The 19,012-nt window shown below is 38.9% G+C and overlaps 2 protein-coding genes across 3 annotated transcripts in view; both read right to left on the reverse strand.

Moving 5' to 3' along the window:
• LOC113683149 (transcription factor E2F3) overlaps positions 1-4,347 on the reverse strand; it is an 8,815-nt gene extending 4,468 nt beyond the window's left edge. Inside the window, exons 1-6 of the mRNA XM_089204110.1 lie at positions 3,892-4,347; positions 3,674-3,794; positions 2,477-2,699; positions 1,696-1,879; positions 1,118-1,228; positions 1-155 (exon numbers count right to left, since the gene is read on the reverse strand). The exon at positions 1-155 is cut by the window's left edge and continues 4,468 nt beyond it. Of these exons, the coding sequence (XP_089060236.1) occupies positions 1-155; positions 1,118-1,228; positions 1,696-1,879; positions 2,477-2,699; positions 3,674-3,794; positions 3,892-4,122 (1,025 nt within the window). The 5' untranslated portion in view covers positions 4,123-4,347. The remainder of the gene's footprint in view (positions 156-1,117; positions 1,229-1,695; positions 1,880-2,476; positions 2,700-3,673; positions 3,795-3,891) is intronic.
• Positions 4,348-5,176: 829 nt separating this feature from the next.
• The window catches only part of LOC113683150 (germinal-center associated nuclear protein), a 43,769-nt gene continuing 29,933 nt past the window's right edge, over positions 5,177-19,012 (reverse strand). Inside the window, exons 32-43 of one of the 2 annotated variants that reach the window (XM_089203556.1) lie at positions 18,604-18,716; positions 17,482-17,569; positions 16,647-16,720; positions 16,244-16,373; positions 15,353-15,454; positions 15,047-15,125; positions 13,743-14,009; positions 13,070-13,158; positions 11,950-12,184; positions 11,297-11,402; positions 8,226-8,332; positions 5,177-6,494 (exon numbers count right to left, since the gene is read on the reverse strand). In XM_089203556.1, coding sequence (XP_089059682.1) covers positions 6,443-6,494; positions 8,226-8,332; positions 11,297-11,402; positions 11,950-12,184; positions 13,070-13,158; positions 13,743-14,009; positions 15,047-15,125; positions 15,353-15,454; positions 16,244-16,373; positions 16,647-16,720; positions 17,482-17,569; positions 18,604-18,716 — 1,442 coding nt within the window. In that variant the 3' untranslated portion in view covers positions 5,177-6,442. Of the gene's footprint in view, positions 6,495-8,225; positions 8,333-11,296; positions 11,403-11,949; positions 12,185-13,069; positions 13,159-13,742; positions 14,010-15,046; positions 15,126-15,352; positions 15,455-16,243; positions 16,374-16,646; positions 16,721-17,481; positions 17,570-18,603; positions 18,720-19,012 lie in introns of both variants that reach the window. The other variant, XM_089203552.1, reaches the window with a different exon arrangement.

Consider the following 19,012-nt stretch of genomic DNA (forward strand, 5'->3'; position numbering starts at 1 on the left):
GGTGTCAGAAGAAAATGGCTTGGTGTTGTTTGAGGCGCTGGCTGTCGTTTGATGGGAGAAATGTCCTTCATTGGAGATTGGGCATTTACTTGTTCCTCAGGACATAGATAAACATCAATAGGGCCTCGAATACTTTTCAGCCAGATTTGGATGCTCTGTCAGAAAAATAAGGGAAAACAGTACAGTTAACACTGACTGATTTGCAGATAAGCTACATCCCAAACTTGGTGACACCAATTTGGGAAGAAAGGTTTTAAAGTAAAGAAATCAAAACAAATTGCAAGTGGGGTCTTGAGAAAGTCATTTGTATTCATTGCTTCATCAAACATTAACTTGAAATGAAATTTCATTGAAAATGGAGAAAATTTTGAATCCTTAAAGTAAAAGTACCCTGGTACATTAGAGAGAAATTGGTATGATGTATTCTTGTGTGTAAAAATATGAACCATAATATACTGCATATTCATTATGATAGAATTCCATTCATTTTCACAAGGTTTTTAAGGAAGAAATCAGATCTTTTGCTTAAAATTACATTTACGTGTAACTGGATGTACATTTATTCAGGTATGCTAGGTGCATTTAGCACCTTGTGGCAAATTTTTCATCTGAAAACTTCAATCCCAAAAAAAGTTCCGTGAGGAGTTAAAAAATTAGCATCTCAGAATAACACAGCTGCTTATTTTCACTGCTTCCTGACACTGGAAATGTCTTTGACTTTTTTACATTATGCAAAGATAGGAACTCAAGATGATAGACAAACATTTGCTTAACCATCAGTTTTTATCACAATTACAATACCATTGAAATAAACATCGACCATTCCACAATAAAGAATAAAATTGGCTTGCTTATACTTTCTAATTACATAAAGGTATGCGAGAGTAGACGCATATGCCTACCTGTGTTGAGACTGGTATGTGTCTGGTCTTTTGCATGTGCGTTTAACATGCTTATTTCAATCCCTTGAAAAATTTGAGCCACACTATATGTGTCAATTTGACTTACATAACACCAAATTTCTAGTTCACAACATTAGTAAAAAATACAGTTTACATGCACTGCAGCACACTTATAAAATAATGTAATGTAGAGGGAAAAAAAATCCTGTTGTTACCTCCTTGGGATCTGGTACTTCTAGCCTCGTTTCTGGTGGAGCTTTAATTGCAATCACTGTCCTGTTTTTGAAATGCTTGACATCACGAATATCTCGATATGTCACGTACGCATATGTAGTTAAAATGAAGGACAATAATATCTGCTCTGATTCTGATTTATCTAATCCCTTAAAACCCAACATGACAATGTAAATTCTCCATACAGTTCTCCACACATTTTGTCTGGTATCGACAAGGAGAATTTGCTTAAAAATCAAGACTCTCTTGAGTTCATGGTTATTTTCTTTACTCTCATGACCTTAAGGCTTGATTCAAGGGTAGAAATATTGGGAGAAATTACATGCTTATCACTCTGAGGAGTTATGTGGTTAATTAAGCTGTTTGAGATAATGACCTATTGTTTTGTCCGAAAGCTGTCATGTCTATCTTTACTGGTAATATTTTTCCTTAGTAAGATAGCAACCTGTGCCAAATGGCAGTATTAAATGGAAATGGAAATGGAAATGAAAGGAACAGAAGTTGGGGGCCCTGTGTACTTCTTTAACTGTAAACTCATTATAAATTCATGCTGGAAAGGATATTTGGCAACTTCAGGATCTTCTGTAAGATTTTTTATTTCTGAGCGGCATCCCTCTATCATTCTATCAAGAAAAGATTCTTTAGCAACAAGGTCAGCAATGTCTGTGTGAAGATCCATGGTTTGCGCTGAAATTGATTCAGCTCCCTTTGTCCGCCGAGAACTATCAGTATAGCAGGTGCCCCTATGATAACAATACAAATAGGTTCAAAGACTATTGAATAAAACAACAGCAAAAGTCATGCTCTATCCATATTCTCTATACTGTTCTCTATACATTTCCTGAGAAGCTGACATGGAGAATTTGTTAAACAATCAGGAGCTTGTTCAGTTGGTGATCATTTCCTCTACTCCTATAACCTCAATGGGTGATTCAGGGCTGATATTGTAAGGAGAAATTAGATGTTAGTCACTCTTAAGGGTCAAAAGGTTGAGTTGGAAGAATTTTAAAAAGCCTGGTCAGTGCCAAAATTATCTTGCACATTAGGAAAATATTAAGTTACCCAATAGTCCATTTGGGTCTGTATCATCTGCCATAGATTCTATTACATGTATCTTCACCCAAACAGAATAAAAGAAAATCTAACTAGCTGGCATTGGAAACTCAACAGTAATAAGCAAGCTGCCATGCTCTGGGAAAAGAAAAATGCAAATGACTGAGTGATGATTTTGCTTAATCTGATTGGTTGACATGGAGGTGTAAATTTCCCACATGGCCATGAAGGGCAAAACCAATTCAGAGCTGAATAACTCTTGCTGATCATTGGAAAATCTCTCCTACCTCCACTCAATATTATTCTTGGATTTCTTCTTTATCAGCCCAACACCTTCTAGAACATTGGTAATGTCATAGATCCGTCTTTTCTGGACCTCTAAAACATCTGCTGCCTGGTTCAAATCCACCACACCATCTTCAGTGCTTTTCAAAAGACCCACAAACTTTTTGGTCAAGATCCCCAGTGATGTATCATAGCGTGTCTTCTCTATTGGAGATTTAACAAACACTGCAGAAGAAGAGAAAAACGTGATAAATATTTGTTTATCATTGGCAGTTATAAATCTTGGTGTTATGTCTCATCGTTGATATTCCAACCAATTTAAAATCTCCTTTTCTTAGACAGTGATATTTAAGGCTACACTGAGAACGATCTTTCAAATAAAAGGACTATGTTGAACTATATCTTAATTTCCATAGTTATGCCCAAGTGCAAATCTTCATTTATTTCTGACACTGCATTAAGATGTGTTCTTGCTTTTACCAATCCTCACAGGTAAAGCATTTCCTTCGATTTACTGCAAACGCCCCTTAATGATAACGGATTATGGCTCCTGACTTTTTTTCTTTGAAATGAACTCAAATTATTCAGAAACCATAAAACGCAAGCGATGTGGAAAATCTTTTGACTGCGAACAATAAACTTCTTAGAAGGCTTCATTTGCATAGTTAAACCTTTGTTCGAGCGCTTAACAACATATTCAGGAATATAGAAATCAAAGTTTTAAAAATTTTACCATGCTAATCTAGAACATTTTGCTCACTCAAGGAGACTGTGCCATTGACAATTCGCATTTACCGAAAATAAATTATACTCAGTTCTACAAGGAAGACGCTTACCAGGGTCGGCCAGGGTTTTTGGGTATTCGGTATTCAGGGGCGTTTTAAATCGGGTATACGGTATATTGCAGCTTAAATATGGGTATTCAGTATATCACTTTCTTTGAATTTCAGGTATAAAGTATTCAAAGCTTCGATTATTTTTGGGTATATTTGGAGGAATTTGGGGTATTTTGGGGTATTTTGTCGATTTTTTTTCGGGTATATTGGTATTCCACTACCCCCCCTGGCCGACCCTGGCTTACGAACAATCCCGGAAACACACACGTGTATAAATCCCTTTGTTCAGAATGATAATTTTGCAGATTTCTCTTTTTCATTAAACTGTAGGAAATACTTTGTAAACACGAAGAAAATCCTTACTCTTTGGGTATGGTTGCATTTCTCTGCGCCCTCTTCTTCTAGTGTATCCTTTTGCTTTTGGAGTTCTGAATGACTGTCTTACTTGTGTAGGAGATTCATCCAGATCGAGTTTTCTTTTCACCTAATATTAAACAACCTCAAATCAGTACTGAATTTCTCAGATAAAACTGTGATTAGTATAGTAGAAGTCTTGAAAACGACCTCAGAAATCTACATACCTGAGGCCTTGAACTTGGGCAGACTGATCGTTCCTTCGAATAGACATCGGGTGTACATAAAACCGGCTTCGATCCTTTGAATGCGGGCGATGGCGGAGCTTTTGCTTTCATTTGATGCGAGGAAGTAGTACCACTGTTCAGAATTTTCCTACTGATCGAGTTTAACTGATGACTATGAGCGCTTAACGGCGGTCTTCCACGACCTTCAATCGAGTATCTTCGCGTCGCCATATTGTTCAACAATGGAGTGGGTTCTTCGACAGCGTTTCTGTTCAAAAACTACTCCACAACTTCCTGCAGAGCCTTTACAATGGAAGAAATAGCGGCTGTAAAATACTCAAATAAGCTTCTTTCAGAAGTTTAGAGCTTATTTTGTTCCAAATAGCTTCAAATCTGCGAGATAAGATGTACGATTGCTATTCAATTGATCCTTCGAGATGAATAATAAAAGTAAAAAGCGCGCGCTTTTAAGTTTCGCGCCGGGAAGTGATCACGTGGTATGGCTTCTAGTCTCAGACCTCGCTGGGTCAAAACCACGCGACCATTTTACATTCTTCTTCATTGCAATGGCAGTTTACATTCAGTTCTCGCGTTTGTAGACAAAAACGCAAGTTTGGGAGAACCCAAAAGCAGATTACAGCCTTCTAACTGCTCAGATATTATTCACTATTGAATGAATTTGCATAAATATAATTTTCTGTAATAATAATGATATCACAACAAAAACGCTTTTCTTTGTCATGGTCTGTTGAATCCGCCTTAGCGAATTGCGAAAATTAAGCAGATGCAGTTAAAGTGCAAGTGAACTTTTAATGGATCTTTGGCTCTTCTCTAACTTCCTTTCCCTATGCTTATTTTGGAAAATATTAACAGTCCTAACTTAATAGTTCCTGGGTGGCATTTTCGTTTTTCGGGCTGTTTTAAAGTAAACTTACAGATAGGGCAAATTCATTCGTTATTAAAAGGAAATTTGCTTAGGGTACAATGTATTTAAATCGTATACTAATTATTTTCCCTTTAATCCCCTCTAGGCAAATTAGACACGTAGTTCTGCTGGATGAAAGCGCTAAAACTGAGTTATTTTCTAGAAATTGAGAGCGGAAATTATCCAGTCGACTCACGCTGTTCTTTCGCACTTTTCCAATTTTTTCTTTTGCGCCAACGTAACACGTTGTTAAACCTCCCTCGGACGCCTTCGAGCAGTTATTGTTTGGAAGATAGTTAAATAGACATAAACTCGATTGCACCTTAATAAAGGTCGATAAGAAGAAAAAAATGGACGCGGATTCAAATCTCAACTTTATTGAGTTATTTATTTGCAGTCATATTCCTAAAATGATCAGATTTCATTTTAAATATTGCTGTCTGCCAAGCAAGATGGCGGTTAATGCATCCTTTCTTTAAACGATCAAGTCTTGAATCTGTTTTTATTTACAAAAGGAAAGCTTCTAACATGCATCAGCTATTATCAACTATTGAATAAAACTATTTTAGTTAAGTTCATCACGATTAAGTCGTGAGGAAAAACAAACATAGATGTACATCTATTTACATATAAATGAAGACATCTTGCCAAGTACCTGTACAACACTGCGACAAAAAATAAAGGAAAATAAATAAACAAATAAGAAAAAAAAACCATTCGCAAATAAGTTATTTTAAACTGACAGGGTTCTATGGAAGTCAATCGTTTGAATTTTAAAATGCTCAAGCTGAGTGATCAAAGGCACACATGCAGTTACCTTTCTTGCTTTCATTTGTTTCAGTAAGCGCTAAGATAGGACCTATTATGTAACCCATATGGTATACATTGGTATACACTGACAGTAATGTTTTGAGGGAATTAGTTTTTGGCGCCAAAAGCTGTCAGCTGAGATTTAAGCATAATTATTTCTCGCGCTCTATTTGCTTATGCACAGCCAACGGGCCTTAGAGAATTCTGTTGTTTGTGCACAGTTGAGCTGATACCATTCAAAATGATTGCTCGCATTCTATTGAAAGTGGATATCGAGCTTACAATTTTACATCAACTTGAGCCTCTTAATCGCCAAGCCAATTAGAACCGTGCTGTAGAAGAAGTCGAAGCATTGATGGTTTATTTATGCCGAGATTTTAGTAATGGGCGTGTTCCACAAAGCACTTTTTGTGCAAAAGGGCGTTTTATTCAGTCGGTGATTTTAAAAGAAGTTTTCAAGTCATGCTCCGGTGGTTTCTTTGTTTTTGGGATCTAAAGATGCCTCGATAAGCAGTATAGTAAACACCTCCTCGAATTAATCAGCAACTGGCTCAACCAAGCGCGAACAGAAAGAAAACCTAAAAGGCAGCCATCGAAAATGATCGCGCGAATACTCAACCACGTGCGCAGTATTATTTCGGCCCTGCTTGCAGCTCGCTAACTAACGAGGCTCTGTAAACATTAAAATAGGTCCTGTGTTGCTTGAGTATGTCTTTTCCACCGCCTCTCAGTCTTCTTTCCTTGGGCTCAGACCTTGAGATCTCATAGAGCTTGAAAGAAAATCGATGCAGCCTTGGAACATAGGTCCGCTTTTTGCTATGAATCCAGATACTCACTCAACCTTCTTTCTGTGAATTGGTCAGAACGCCTGTGCAAGAAAAAAGAAAGAATATTCCCACGACGATTAAAGAAAACACTCTACAAAGAATCAATAACAATCAATGGAAGGTTCAAGTATTGAGTCAGCAAGTACTTGTCCTAAGCAAAGAGGCATTGGGTTTTCCAGTTTTGGTGTTCGTTGTGGTTTGCGTTTTTCCCGTGTTTGAGCATTTGGTTTTCGGTTCTCATCAAAACTACTACAGTGGATCCTCTATTTAACGAGGTGCCAAGAGACTGGGAAAATTGGTTCGTTATATCGAGGAAAAACAACCTAGATGTTCGTTATATCGAGGTATGGTTAATAATTGCCCTTTTTTTGTGGTGTGACGTTTCGCTACTTAACATTCTATGATCGGAACGATTACTGTAGATAACATCAATCTGAAATTATTTTTCAAAATTTCTTTTAAAAAAACTAAACTAGTAAGCGGCACTTTGCGAATAGTAATTGTAAAAATGTTTTATTCTCTGCCGTCGAAGCACGTTCCGTCTACCTATCGTAGACTTCTTCAGGGAGTTTTCCAAGTTAACACTACACGCCTGTATTTATAAGCCACACTTAGCGGTTGTTAAGGAGGCTATTACGGAAGCCAATGACACCATGTAGGCTTGGCTGAACTTACGAACAAGAACAGGGGAAGTGGTGAAAAATCTTGAAAAATTTTTTACGCAAGGTGAGAAAAATATTTGAAGGCCACGGTTTTACTTTAAGGTTAACTTTTAAAACTCCCTGAAAAAGTGGACGACAGTTAGAAGAAACGCATGGAAGAATAAACTATTCGCACAGTGCTGCTCACTAATTAAGTTTTTAATATATCAAAAATAGCCTATTAAGACATGAAAGTTTGGAGATTCTATTGAAGTGTTGCATCAATTAGTCACGAGTAACCGGTAACTTGTCCGATTGAAGCTACCCAGTGCAATTTGGTACTTTTCGTGCACTCAGTTACTGGCGCATGATGCACGTTGGAAGCCATAATTTGCAAACTGATCGACCTAAGGGCTCCACATTGCAAGGTCAAAGTCTCGGGCGTCATCCGAGACGCGTGGTCCCTTACGGATCCCTACGATTTTTCACCTAAGAGAAGTTACTTTGGTGACATTTGATTTGTCGTGCATTCCTCCCGGCCAAAGTTACAGTTAAATGTATGGGACAGAACTACGATATAACGAAATCCTCGTTATAACGAACACAATCCAGAAGCCCAAACGGATAACATACCCCGATATCTCGAACAAATATCAACATACATTATATCATATAGAAGTCCTCAAGCAAACCACATCCACGGCGGCAAGAAGGACATGGAAAAACAAGACCTCTAATGGGCAGAACAATAGCTTAGCGTATGCGCCTTTTTTTTAAAAAAAAGTTTGTACATGTACATTGCTAGCCGTCCTCTGCAAAACACAACGTAAAATCACCAAACTTTGCATGGTCTGGGAACGGAAACCCCAAGAACAAATTAGGTAAGTGTCCATTTTGAACTCAACGCTGCACACATTCGTTATTTTATAGTCAAGGTGTGGCTTACGAAACGGTTAACACACCCAGTCATTCAATAACTTTTAACAAAAACTATTGATTCAATCGACGTCTTCCCCGGCGTTACCGTCCTGACTTAAAAGCGGAGATATTACGTGTATACTGTTTCTAGTATAGACCCCTTCAAACAATCGGCTACAATTGTGTTGTATCTCAAAGCAACAACACCCTCACCTTTGTGACTTAAGCGTTGCATTGATGTGGAGAAGGCTTTCTTCCAGAGAACCGAAAGATACATCAACTTTCGGGAGGTTCATCCCCTCAACGAACTTTGGCGACTTCTACATGGATCGAAAGGAAACAATCACAAAGCAGTTAGTTTTGAGTAAGACTTTACGAGACGTAAATTATTTGATATATTATTCGTTCAAAACACTGTAAATAGGTATAAAATTTGGAGAGTTTTTATTTCAAATATGGAAAGTCATTGTTTGGGTAAAGTTTTTTTTTTCTTTTTCAATTAAAGTTTTAGCAAAAAACACTGATGTAATATAAACATATAAATTGTTATGGAATACGATTACGGGATCTGTTGGACTAATTTGAACTTATTATAATTCAATTGGATTGGTATTCTGTTTTTTAAGGTGTTTAAGTTTACTAAGAATATTCTCGTACACCGTTTTAGTAAGCAGGTGTTGTGTAAGATGACTGTTGATATCAAACAAGTGGTTGAATGATTGCTCTTGTTTATTTTAGAGTGCAAATGTATAAGTATTATACCACAGGAAGTGCTTTGAATTCGGGATTCACTTTTAAAGTATATACGCGTGGGATAACTTATTTAATTGCTGTAATTTAGAGATTAGTTTCTGATTTGGTTTTTAGTGCAAACGGAAGTGACCCACATAACACATATGCTAAGATCGAGTTGTCATCCCTTTATGCGGGGGTGCTTTCAATTTAGAAATTTAATAATTATTTCCAGTCTTCACCCTTCAGCCCTAGTCCTAATCTTTCGCTCTTTCTTCCTAGAATTTCTAGAATCACCAATTTAGTGCAATGATCAAGCGTCGTTTAGCTACTCGTACTGAAACTATGCAAAACCAATGTTTTACAGCTAATATTACTTTTATTGTGGCTGTCGTTCACAACTCGCAAGATGTTACTATACGGTCAATCTCTCGTGGGCGGACACCCTTGGGAATTGAAAAACGGTGTCCATTAGTAGACCTGTCCGCCTACGTATTCCAATAAGCGGACACTAAAGAAAATTAGGGCGAATGTCCGCTTACGAGAGTTAATTGGCGGGTGTTAATTACTTGTGGGTAGCCAAACAATATGAACTGAAACTGTGCGTTGATGTCAAATGTTAAAATCGTAAGAAAATCAAAGAGCTCTGTGAGCAAACTCGTGAATTGACACATGATTTTTTGGATTATGTTTGATGTTATCTGGTTTAGGGAATTTTGTGGTTGATTGTCATATCTAGAGTACGAGCAGTAGTTCAGTGTTCGCTAATGTAGCAAAGAAACAAAGTAAAGTTGGGATAAGAAGGCATTACAATTGAAATGATCATGCTATTACATTTGACAAGGGTGGATGATGTCATGTGTTTTAAACGTATATCATTTTTGTTTCTGGTTCAAAAGAAAAGGTTGGCAGTAAATGTGGGTGAAAAGTGAAATTTACTGTCTATCACTGTAAATATTAGAAAATCAAGGCACCACTGTCTTAATGAAAACATTAACGATTCCCTTTTTATCAAATGAGACAAACGGGAACGAGTTTTGAGTGATATAACTAAGCCAAGACTGCCACCGTCATTTTGGATCTCCGCCTGGGTAGATTTTAGTCACGTGCTAGGCAACGTATAATCAAGAACAATATAGAATTTAATTTCAGGCCTATTTATCAATGTTGTGGCTTATAACTTTCGCATTTTAGTACGTAATAGTTATTTTGAATCTTCAAATTGTCTTGAAACTTAAAAGAAAATTGTTCTTTAAAAATTCCCTGAAAACCGGTAGCTAAGATTGTTTGTTTAGGAGTTATTTGATTTTCGTGTTACCTTGTAATTTCGTCAGTCGCCGGCGTCTTTTGTTGCTTCACACAGGAAAAACACACGATACGAAACGTAATGATCGATTTTGTCCTCAATCTCGCGCCATAACAAAAAAAGCTTTGGAACATATGTAAACTCCGAGCGCTTCGCAGTAAGTGATATTTTCAATGAATCTTCGGATTGTTTTCAAGTTCAAGGATTGTAAATTACAATTTTATGAAAAACGAAGGTTGTTCTGTTATTTCGGTGTGAATCCTTGCATGCCTGCCAGTCGCTGGCGCCGCTTGTTGAAACTAAAACGAAAATAAAAAACTCTTTTAAGATTATCATTGGCTTCTTCTTCACCCCACCACTATTCTTAGCAACAAAGGTCGCCATTGCTTTTGTTTATTGCTCGCCAAAAACTATCAAATGCACTCAAAAGCCTAAAATCGAAAAAAAGTTTAAAGGAATCCACCAATCGAGCGAGCGAGCGAGTGCCATTCTCCACATCACATCTACAACTCGCTCTTGCGCATGCGCGCAATTCACGGGTTAAAAAGGAAAACTTTTCTATATTCAACAAAAACTTAACCGGGTCTTCTTGCTGCCGTCCATATATGCATTGTAACTTTAATACTTTGTCCGCTTAAAAAAAGTCCAATGCTTGCTTTCAAAAGTGTCTGTGTCCGCTTACGAGAAAGAGGCTGCTTGCGGGAATGTGCAAAATTTGACTGGCAGGCAAAAGGAGGGATTGGAAATAGTGGCTGTAAGCAGAACTGTCCGCTTACGAAAGAATCCGTAAGCGGGAAGTTGACTGTACCGACTCGTTTCCAGTTAATGGCGGTAGGAGTTATTATTGGTAGGTCTTCTTCTCGCTCCGGAAATTTACTGTTTACTTTTATTGTAGACTGTTATTACGCAATTACCTTCAAACTGAATTTCTGTAAATAACTTTTGTTAAACTTAAATATCACCTGATAAAATTGTACCAAGTAATTTTTACATTGCCCACGCTAGTTTAATTTGGCCTGGTAATCCACAAAAGATAGTGAAAATTTAGAAATTATATCTTAGCATCAGCGAAGTTTGCTTATAACCTACTGTACAAGGGATAACGTGAGCAGTAACCAGCAGAACAGTTGAGCTGTCAAGTTAAGCCAAACAAGTTGCACTACATTCCACGCTCTTCAACTGAGTTTAGAGTGAAAAACTTTTACTGAACGAAATGAATTTCAGAGACTTAAAGTGAATTGCCTACCTTGCTTTCTCCCAAGCTTTGCGCTTTCCTTTTCCTCCACGAACCCTCTCTCAGTTCTCGTGGATTTTCAGTGTCACTCAGACCGTTTTTCAGTAATTCTTCAAATCTAAAAGGAAAGGAAAACGATTGAACACGCTACAAAACGTTAATATGTACTCTTCCTGACAAAAGCAAATACACTTATTTTTTTATCCGGAATAGAGGGGTCTAAGAGAGCATGAGATCGAGATATCCAAAGCAAAATAGCTATAAAACACAAGTACAAGCCTACGCCCTTGAACACCGCCTAAATTTGAGGAAAACACAGGGTCAGGAGATCCAGGATTCACTATTTAACTCGATATCACCAGAAAATCACTGTACCAACAAACTGGCGTTTGTGAATAAAGGTTTCCCTTCTCTTAAAGTACCGTTTACCAGGATGCAAACTTACGAGCTGTATAAGAAAATTTTTAGGAGCACCGAAGCGAGAAATCCGAAGGTCTGAGGTTCGGTTTCTCATGATGACTTAAATTTTCTCCATTCTTCGCTTGACGGAAGAAAAACAAATCTTTCTAGAATTCCACTTGACCAAGCCGCCTCCTATTAATTCTCAATTTGCTGCACAATTCTCTTTCTGTTATCAAAAATGGAAATGAAAGAAACGGTCTTACCGTCTAGACTGCATTTTAGCTTCGTCCACGGCAGACTTTAGCTGTTCGTTCATTATCCTTATTTCAGCCTGGGAAGATGAACACGGAGATTCTTTTACCATGGAAGACGTGCGTGGTACTGACGTGACAAGTGGTGGCGTTACCAACAATGGCGTGATCGTTGGAACCGATAAATAGGATGACGTGACCACCGGCGTAGACTGTACTGATGGCGTTGCAAGAGTACGAGACAAACCTAGGTATCAAAGAAAACGGCAAAGTGTATTAAAGAGACTGTTTCGCATAGCTTATGGAGTTTATTCCGGTTTGAAGGGCATCTAACCACTACTAGAGCTACTTTTTTGGGACGTATCATTTCTCCATCTTAAGGCAAGTACCATCAATGTGTCCAGTTTTACGACAGTTCACTGGTATTCATTCATACTTCTGTATGGAATGAAGCACTGTGAGAGGAGAGTGTCTTGCCTAATAACACCAAACGAAGTCCCTTGCCAGGGTTCCAACCCAGATCTCTCCGTCCAGAGTCCATGGTTAACCTGAGCGCAGGAGACTCGTATATCGTCAAATTCTCCCCGCTCATTGGGAGAAACAGAGACCTCACGGAAAGCGCGCTGTACTCCGGAAAGAGAGTTGAGGGTAGGAATGGGCACCAGCAAAGTTTCAGGGAAAATAAACGGACAGCCGAGAGATAACCTGATATCCTATCCACTACTCCTGTTTACTTTTCGCTACTGAATCCACGAACATCGACAGTAGCAAGAATCTATTAAGCATTTCAAACTTTACCTTTGCCATCGATCAAACAATACCAAATGGAGAAAAACCTTTTGAAAATCAGGACAGCAGGGTAACAAGGCTTAGGGCCAACCATTGATATTTTCTTCGAAAAACAAACGAAAAGAACCTTCCAGTTAAAAGAAGCAAGATCAAAGGAGTGTTAATCCAAAGAAATGTGCAATCCTCGCCTTCCAACCCCCCCTCCCCCAACAACTTTTTTCGATCTGATAGCTAAGGCTTAGAGCCTCTTTGCTCTGAGAGGAGACGATTGCTACAGCTATCTTCATATTGCCACTGTGAAATAACAAAAGTATAGCACGGAAGCAATTTATGAAACTAATACCTGTTATATCTTGAAACTGTTGTTCCATATCTAGAAATGACTCTTGTAACTTGGTGTCTTTGCTCTTCCTTGGTTTAGACGACTCTAGACTAAAAATTAACACAGGCTTTAGCTCAAATATCTGTATAACACTCTCAATTTTCCTTTACATTTATCCCCAGCAACAATATGGGTGTACGTAAAAGGCGAAGTTTGCGATCAAAAAGTAATTTGGAGTTTAAAATGTTACGATGAAGAAGACTAGAGAAACTTGGCTTGAAAAAATATACTTTTCTTTCTATATGAATTTCGCGGGTAGCTTGATGTGTCAACTGTCTCTAACGGCACCAGATCTCTCTTCAAATAAAATGCAAATGCAGCGTTGACTTCGAAGGAGAAACGTGAATAATTCGCAATCGGGGCTCAAGTTCTCAGACATCTTAGTCTTTGCAATAATTGCTGACCTAATGTTCTTGTTTTATAGCGAACGGCCAGGAAATATACGAAGTTATTGATCAGCTCATGAAACCGTTTGTTTCGCTTCGCTCTCACTACAATCGCCGTTTAAAAACTGTCGCCCTTTTGGTAGTAAACCTATTTTCTCGTGATCCCAGTGGAAGGGTATATAAACTAAGTTGGACGACTAAATGGCCGGAAAGTCTCTGGGAAAAAGATAAGCGCCTACTAAAATTACCTCTTTGCTTTCGCCGCTTCCTTCTTTGACAAATTTACCGACTGCATCCAAAGCGTTGGTGGATAAAATGCATCTAACTCCTCAGGTAAGAAATAAACGTCCTGCTCTTTTAAGCCTGGGTCCGAATGTAATGGGGTTAGACGAAAATTTACGCATGCCTCAAGCACGAGTGGCCAGGGAACCTGAGATGCAGACAGCCAGGGACTGGCCAGAGGTAAGTCGATGCCGTTCAATGCTCGCTGAGTGCGAGCTAGAATCCACTTGACCCTAAAAGTAACATCAAAGAACTCAGAAACCTAGACAAAGGGATATGTGTTGGCTAAATCTTGGGTTTGATTCAATAGCTCTTTTCAGGGACCGCTTCAAATGTCCATTTCTCGTAATCACCTCCCTGTCCTTTCCTCGCTTTTTAACTCGTGAATTGCGCGCATACGCACGAGCAAGTTGTAGATATGATGTGGAGAATGGCACTCGCTCGCTCGCTCGCTCGATTGGTCGATTCCAGCGACTGGCAGGCATGCAAGGATTCACACTGAAATAACAGAACAACCTTCGTTTTTCATAAAATTGTAATTTACAATCCTTGAACTTGAAAACAATCCGAAGATTCATTGAAAATATCACCCACTGCGAAGCGCTCGGAGTTTACAGATGTTCCAAAGCTTTTTCTGTTATGGCGTGAGATTAAGGAAAAAATCGATCATTACGTTTCGTATCGTATGTTTTTCCTGCGTGAAGCAACACCCCATCGTTCTTTACATTGAAAAATTCTCAGATTTCAGGGTGTTAAACGGATCCGCTTTGTAGCTCACGTAGGCACAAGAAAACTCAGACCTTCAAGACTACGAGTAGTCCCACCTTTTCGGCACCTCAATGCTAATGCACGTGCGGAACTCTGGAAATGAGGCGTACTCCCTGATCTCCGCGCGCTAAAATCAATTTTTTTGGTTCGCCAATTTCATTTTTGTTCGTTTTTTTTTTACCCGCATGACGGACCTCACTGTAAAAGGGGGACTGCTCCGTGTCTACAGACCTTGGCATTCTGTGCTACTGGAACCTATTTGGGGAAGGGGCGGGGTGGGTGGGAGGGCTACTGGGTTCACATCAGGGCCCCATGGGCTCTTGGTTCACATGACACGAGCGTCCTTTATGTTATTACGATCTCTAGGGTTGAAAACGGCGTGTGAGAATATACAGCGAGAAAAATTTTCAACATCGAGTTCGGTCGACTGGGAACAAGACTCAAGGTTCCCTTGGTTTCTTTGATAAGGGTGAAAAAGGAAGCCAGTGCCTATCACACTTACCTGTTTAACAGGCTGGCGGTGTCTGGTGATAACCTTCGAGCGTATTCTAGACACAAATTACTTTCAGACTCCCATGTGCCTGGAAAATAAACAGACTATGAATAAAGGCGTGTGTATTGGAAAAGCTTTTTAAGGTAGCATGCCGGTGGACCTCTCCGTAAGGCTTTCTCGCTCGAAGAAGTCAAACACAGTCACACCACAGTCTTCACGCGAGAGTGCGAGTTAGTCGTCGATGAAGCTTCAAAATGGATGTCTTTACCTGAACAAAAGAAATAAATTTCCAAAGATAAGGAGAATGCTTCCTACCATCAACAGCCGCTGGTGGAGGTGGAGGCAGTTTTAATGAAGTAATAAGTGTATTCATCCTTTGTAAGTTATCGTAACTGTTCCATGTAGCATCTGGTACATCTGTTGGGTAGTAAGCAAAACACTAAATAAATTTTTTCCTTTTTTTTTCCTTTTCTTTTCTATACTTCTTTTTTTAAAATTTCTTTGCAAGGAGGAGATTGTGTGAAACTTCTGTATTCTGTAAAGGTAACAAAGCAACTAAATGAGGTGTCATTATATAAACAGGAAATAGGACGTAGCCTTGCTCTAGTCACCTGGGAAATAGGAAGCTATTATTCGATTAGGTGTTGTGAAACCAAACCCAAAGTACTCCAGCCGGCCAATCAGAACAAAGAATACCAAACAGAAGGCACAGCAAGGACGTGAAGTCAGCTCAAAGCGCGAGAAAGCGCGAGTCACCAAATCCTAGATGTGTTTTGTTTTGTTGAGATGGCGAGAGTTTTCTAGACCTATCATAAAGCGCGGTGAAACGAAACCCTTGTTAACCTTTTTTCTTTTTTTTTTTTCAGACAATAATTAGCAACTCTACCAAGGGACCTATAATTATTCATCCTCTGGGAGGGGGGCTTCGGAGGATTTTCGTCGGGTCACATGGTTTTTCAGGTGAAAGGAAGGGGGTCAGTCATCACTAACAGAGTATAGAGGGGGAGGGGAAATTATTGAGAACTGACTGCCAATGAGGGAGGGGGAAAAAACAGATCGGGTAGGTTTTATTACGTCAGAACCAAATTATCCGACGTCCCCCTTGGGCGATAAATAATGACCGGTCTCTAATACAAACATAAAACGTAGAAGGTTGTAAGCCCTTAAAGTTACGGCTGTGGTTGAATAGAAATAATTCGTCTTTACCATGTTCCCCGTTTTCTTTATCGCTAAATTCTTTCATCGGCCAGGACAGATTTTGTAAACTCCTCGAGGAAGCAACGGCTCCTAAATGTTCCAAAGCGCTGTTGTATAATTCAACAATAGCTTCTGGACACTGGAAAAGAAAAACGAAAGGAGAAAATTGAATTCCAACGAGAAAACAAGACACATGTATCAATCAATTTATGGAATGTCAGTGTATGAACAACTACGCACCCACCCCTCCCCTAACCCTGACCTATCATCAGTTAACTGTTATTGGGTTAGGGGAGGAGTAGCTGCGCAGTTCCTCCGACACAGACGTTGATCCCAGTCTGGGATGAGATTACCCTTACATACGAGTTAGAGGCTCATGTATTGAACACACGACAAGTTATTTTACAAGTACCTGTTGATCCAATTTGGCTTGTCTTCTGACAAACACATCCTCCGCCAGTGGTGTGGTGAAGAATCTCTGAAGACCTAGAAAATTACAAACTTATTTCACACGGATTGAACATGAAAGCTTATCTTTTTGGAATGCGCATCAAAACTCTAATGAAGAGATTAATAGGTTTCACGGCTCAAAGTTAGGATTGGTAAGAACATTGACAAATTCCTGATCTACATGTGTTTTCCCTCCAGTTCTGTTTTGAAAATTGCCGATATGTTTCACACCATGTTTCTCCTGCAACTTTACTAAGTCCTTAAACTGTATGCCTTAAACTGTATGTCCTTAAACCGATGGTGAGGGTTCGTTTCGAGAAAAGTTGTTATCCCCACTTAAATTTTTGTTTTTTCGGTGGCTCCAGGTCGTGGCGCAGTAATCAACTTTTCAACGACACCACTGACCGAACGAAGTCGTTTCGATAATCAAGGTCGTAGCTCTTTTGACGTCATTCACATAATGACGTCACTTTAGTAGACGAAATCGTTAACTGAGTTAAGTGATAAACGACGTCATGAAAAATTAACGTCGTCATAAATAACAAACTAAACAGCACTGTTAGTTTTCTATGTACGATCATTAAAAGGCAACAAGGGCTGCTTACGAAACTCAAAACCAGAAAAAAAACAACACGCAAATGCGCAGGTAAGTGTTGCATAGACGAGGCGTGATAATTGATTTTCACACGCAAACTTTGGCAAGGGGTTATTTCTATCCCTTAACAAATTTCAATAACACTCGCATTTGTCATGTACACTGGCGCTAACTTGACAGATGCTAAAGCCACGGCACTCACCGTTCTCAATGAAGTTTCCTACGTTATCGGTCTTTGGGTGACTGCATCGAGCCATGTGACGTCCTAACCAAGTCACTGCCGAACAAAGCTGTAAATAGAAAAATTTTTAACCATTAGTCAATAGGTATTAAGATATAGGCACCGCTGATTTTATTCAACAGGGGGTTAAGGTTTCCTAGAACGACGGTACCTAAAAACGGGCTAAAAACCTCCCAGTTGTTTTAACTTTTCACTCCCAGGAGTGATCTTTCGCTGGATTCTACTACCAATTTATGTATGATAAGAAGTTGAAAAGTAACGAAAGTTAGTAGGATTATTTCAATGGAGATAATACTTTGATATGCCTTCAAATTCTTACGAACCCAAAAAAAATTGTGGTCACTTGTTGAGAAAATTAACCCTAACATCCTCGGAATGAAAAAGATCACTACATGGTGAACTACGTCGCTAAGAGCGCATTTCTATTAAAACCATTTAGTGACCACAACAGCTAGACAGGGCTGAGGAAAATACCTCATAGAACCAATGAGAACTCAAAAAACAACCAAACTTCCTGAAGCGCGGAAAAACGCGTGTGATTAATTCGTGTTTGGTTCTTGTTTGGAATGCGATTGGTTGAGCAAAATGGCGCAAGTTTTCTGGACCTATCACAGAGCGAAGTATTTAGCAAAACTAACGCAGTCCCGGATCACTTTCGACACAACTGAAAATTGCTTTTGAAGTTCATATAAGCCTCGAGCATATTACCACAATCAGCAATGAGATGAAAGTGCTCTCAATGAAATAACAGCTTAAATAATATGATAAATTTTGGGTTCAATCGTCACACTGACAAAGACAACAAAGAACAAATTTTTCATTACAAGAACTCTTTGAAGCTGATCAACAATGAAGTCAACCTATTAACTCCCAAGATCGCATTAGTAATTCTCCTTTACTGTCTGTCATATAGTTCTTGTGATGTTAATTAGGAGAATTTAGTACTGGATCAACTAATAATCCCCGAATTAAGATTTTTCTGTATTCTCATCACTTATCTGCTTGATATTGTATTGTTATCGTAAGGAGAAATTCTGTCTTGGTCACTCGCGGGAGTTAAAGGGTTAAAAACCTCTTACATACCTTTTGTGACAGATCATCTCGGTGGCCTGAGAGCGAGCTGACTGTAGATAAATTGCACTCTGATAGGAGACCATCTGTTTTTAGCTGCTGAACACCCAGTCGGAATAACATATCTGCTGGAATAAAAAGCATAAACTCTTTGATAAGTGAGCCATATGATATATGATTTTTTATTAGGTTAACCTTTCTGCTTTTCGCGTGTAACTGATCACGCATTTTTCATGCAAACAACTTAAAGAATTTCAAGGTCATCGCCAGTCTCCGTTTGGAACAAAGGTTTGCAACAATTCATGTAGCCGTAAAATGGTTTATGAGTGACCAGCACTGAACAGGAAGGCAAATGTCTGAAAAAAATATTTCTAAATTAAAAAAAAAAAGCTGCTGTAAGCTGCTGGAACCAAGGATTTTA

The sequence above is a fragment of the Pocillopora damicornis genome, chromosome 1, assembly GCF_964200805.1.
Source record: "Pocillopora damicornis chromosome 1, jaPocDami1.2, whole genome shotgun sequence".
NCBI lineage: Eukaryota > Metazoa > Cnidaria > Anthozoa > Scleractinia > Pocilloporidae > Pocillopora > Pocillopora damicornis.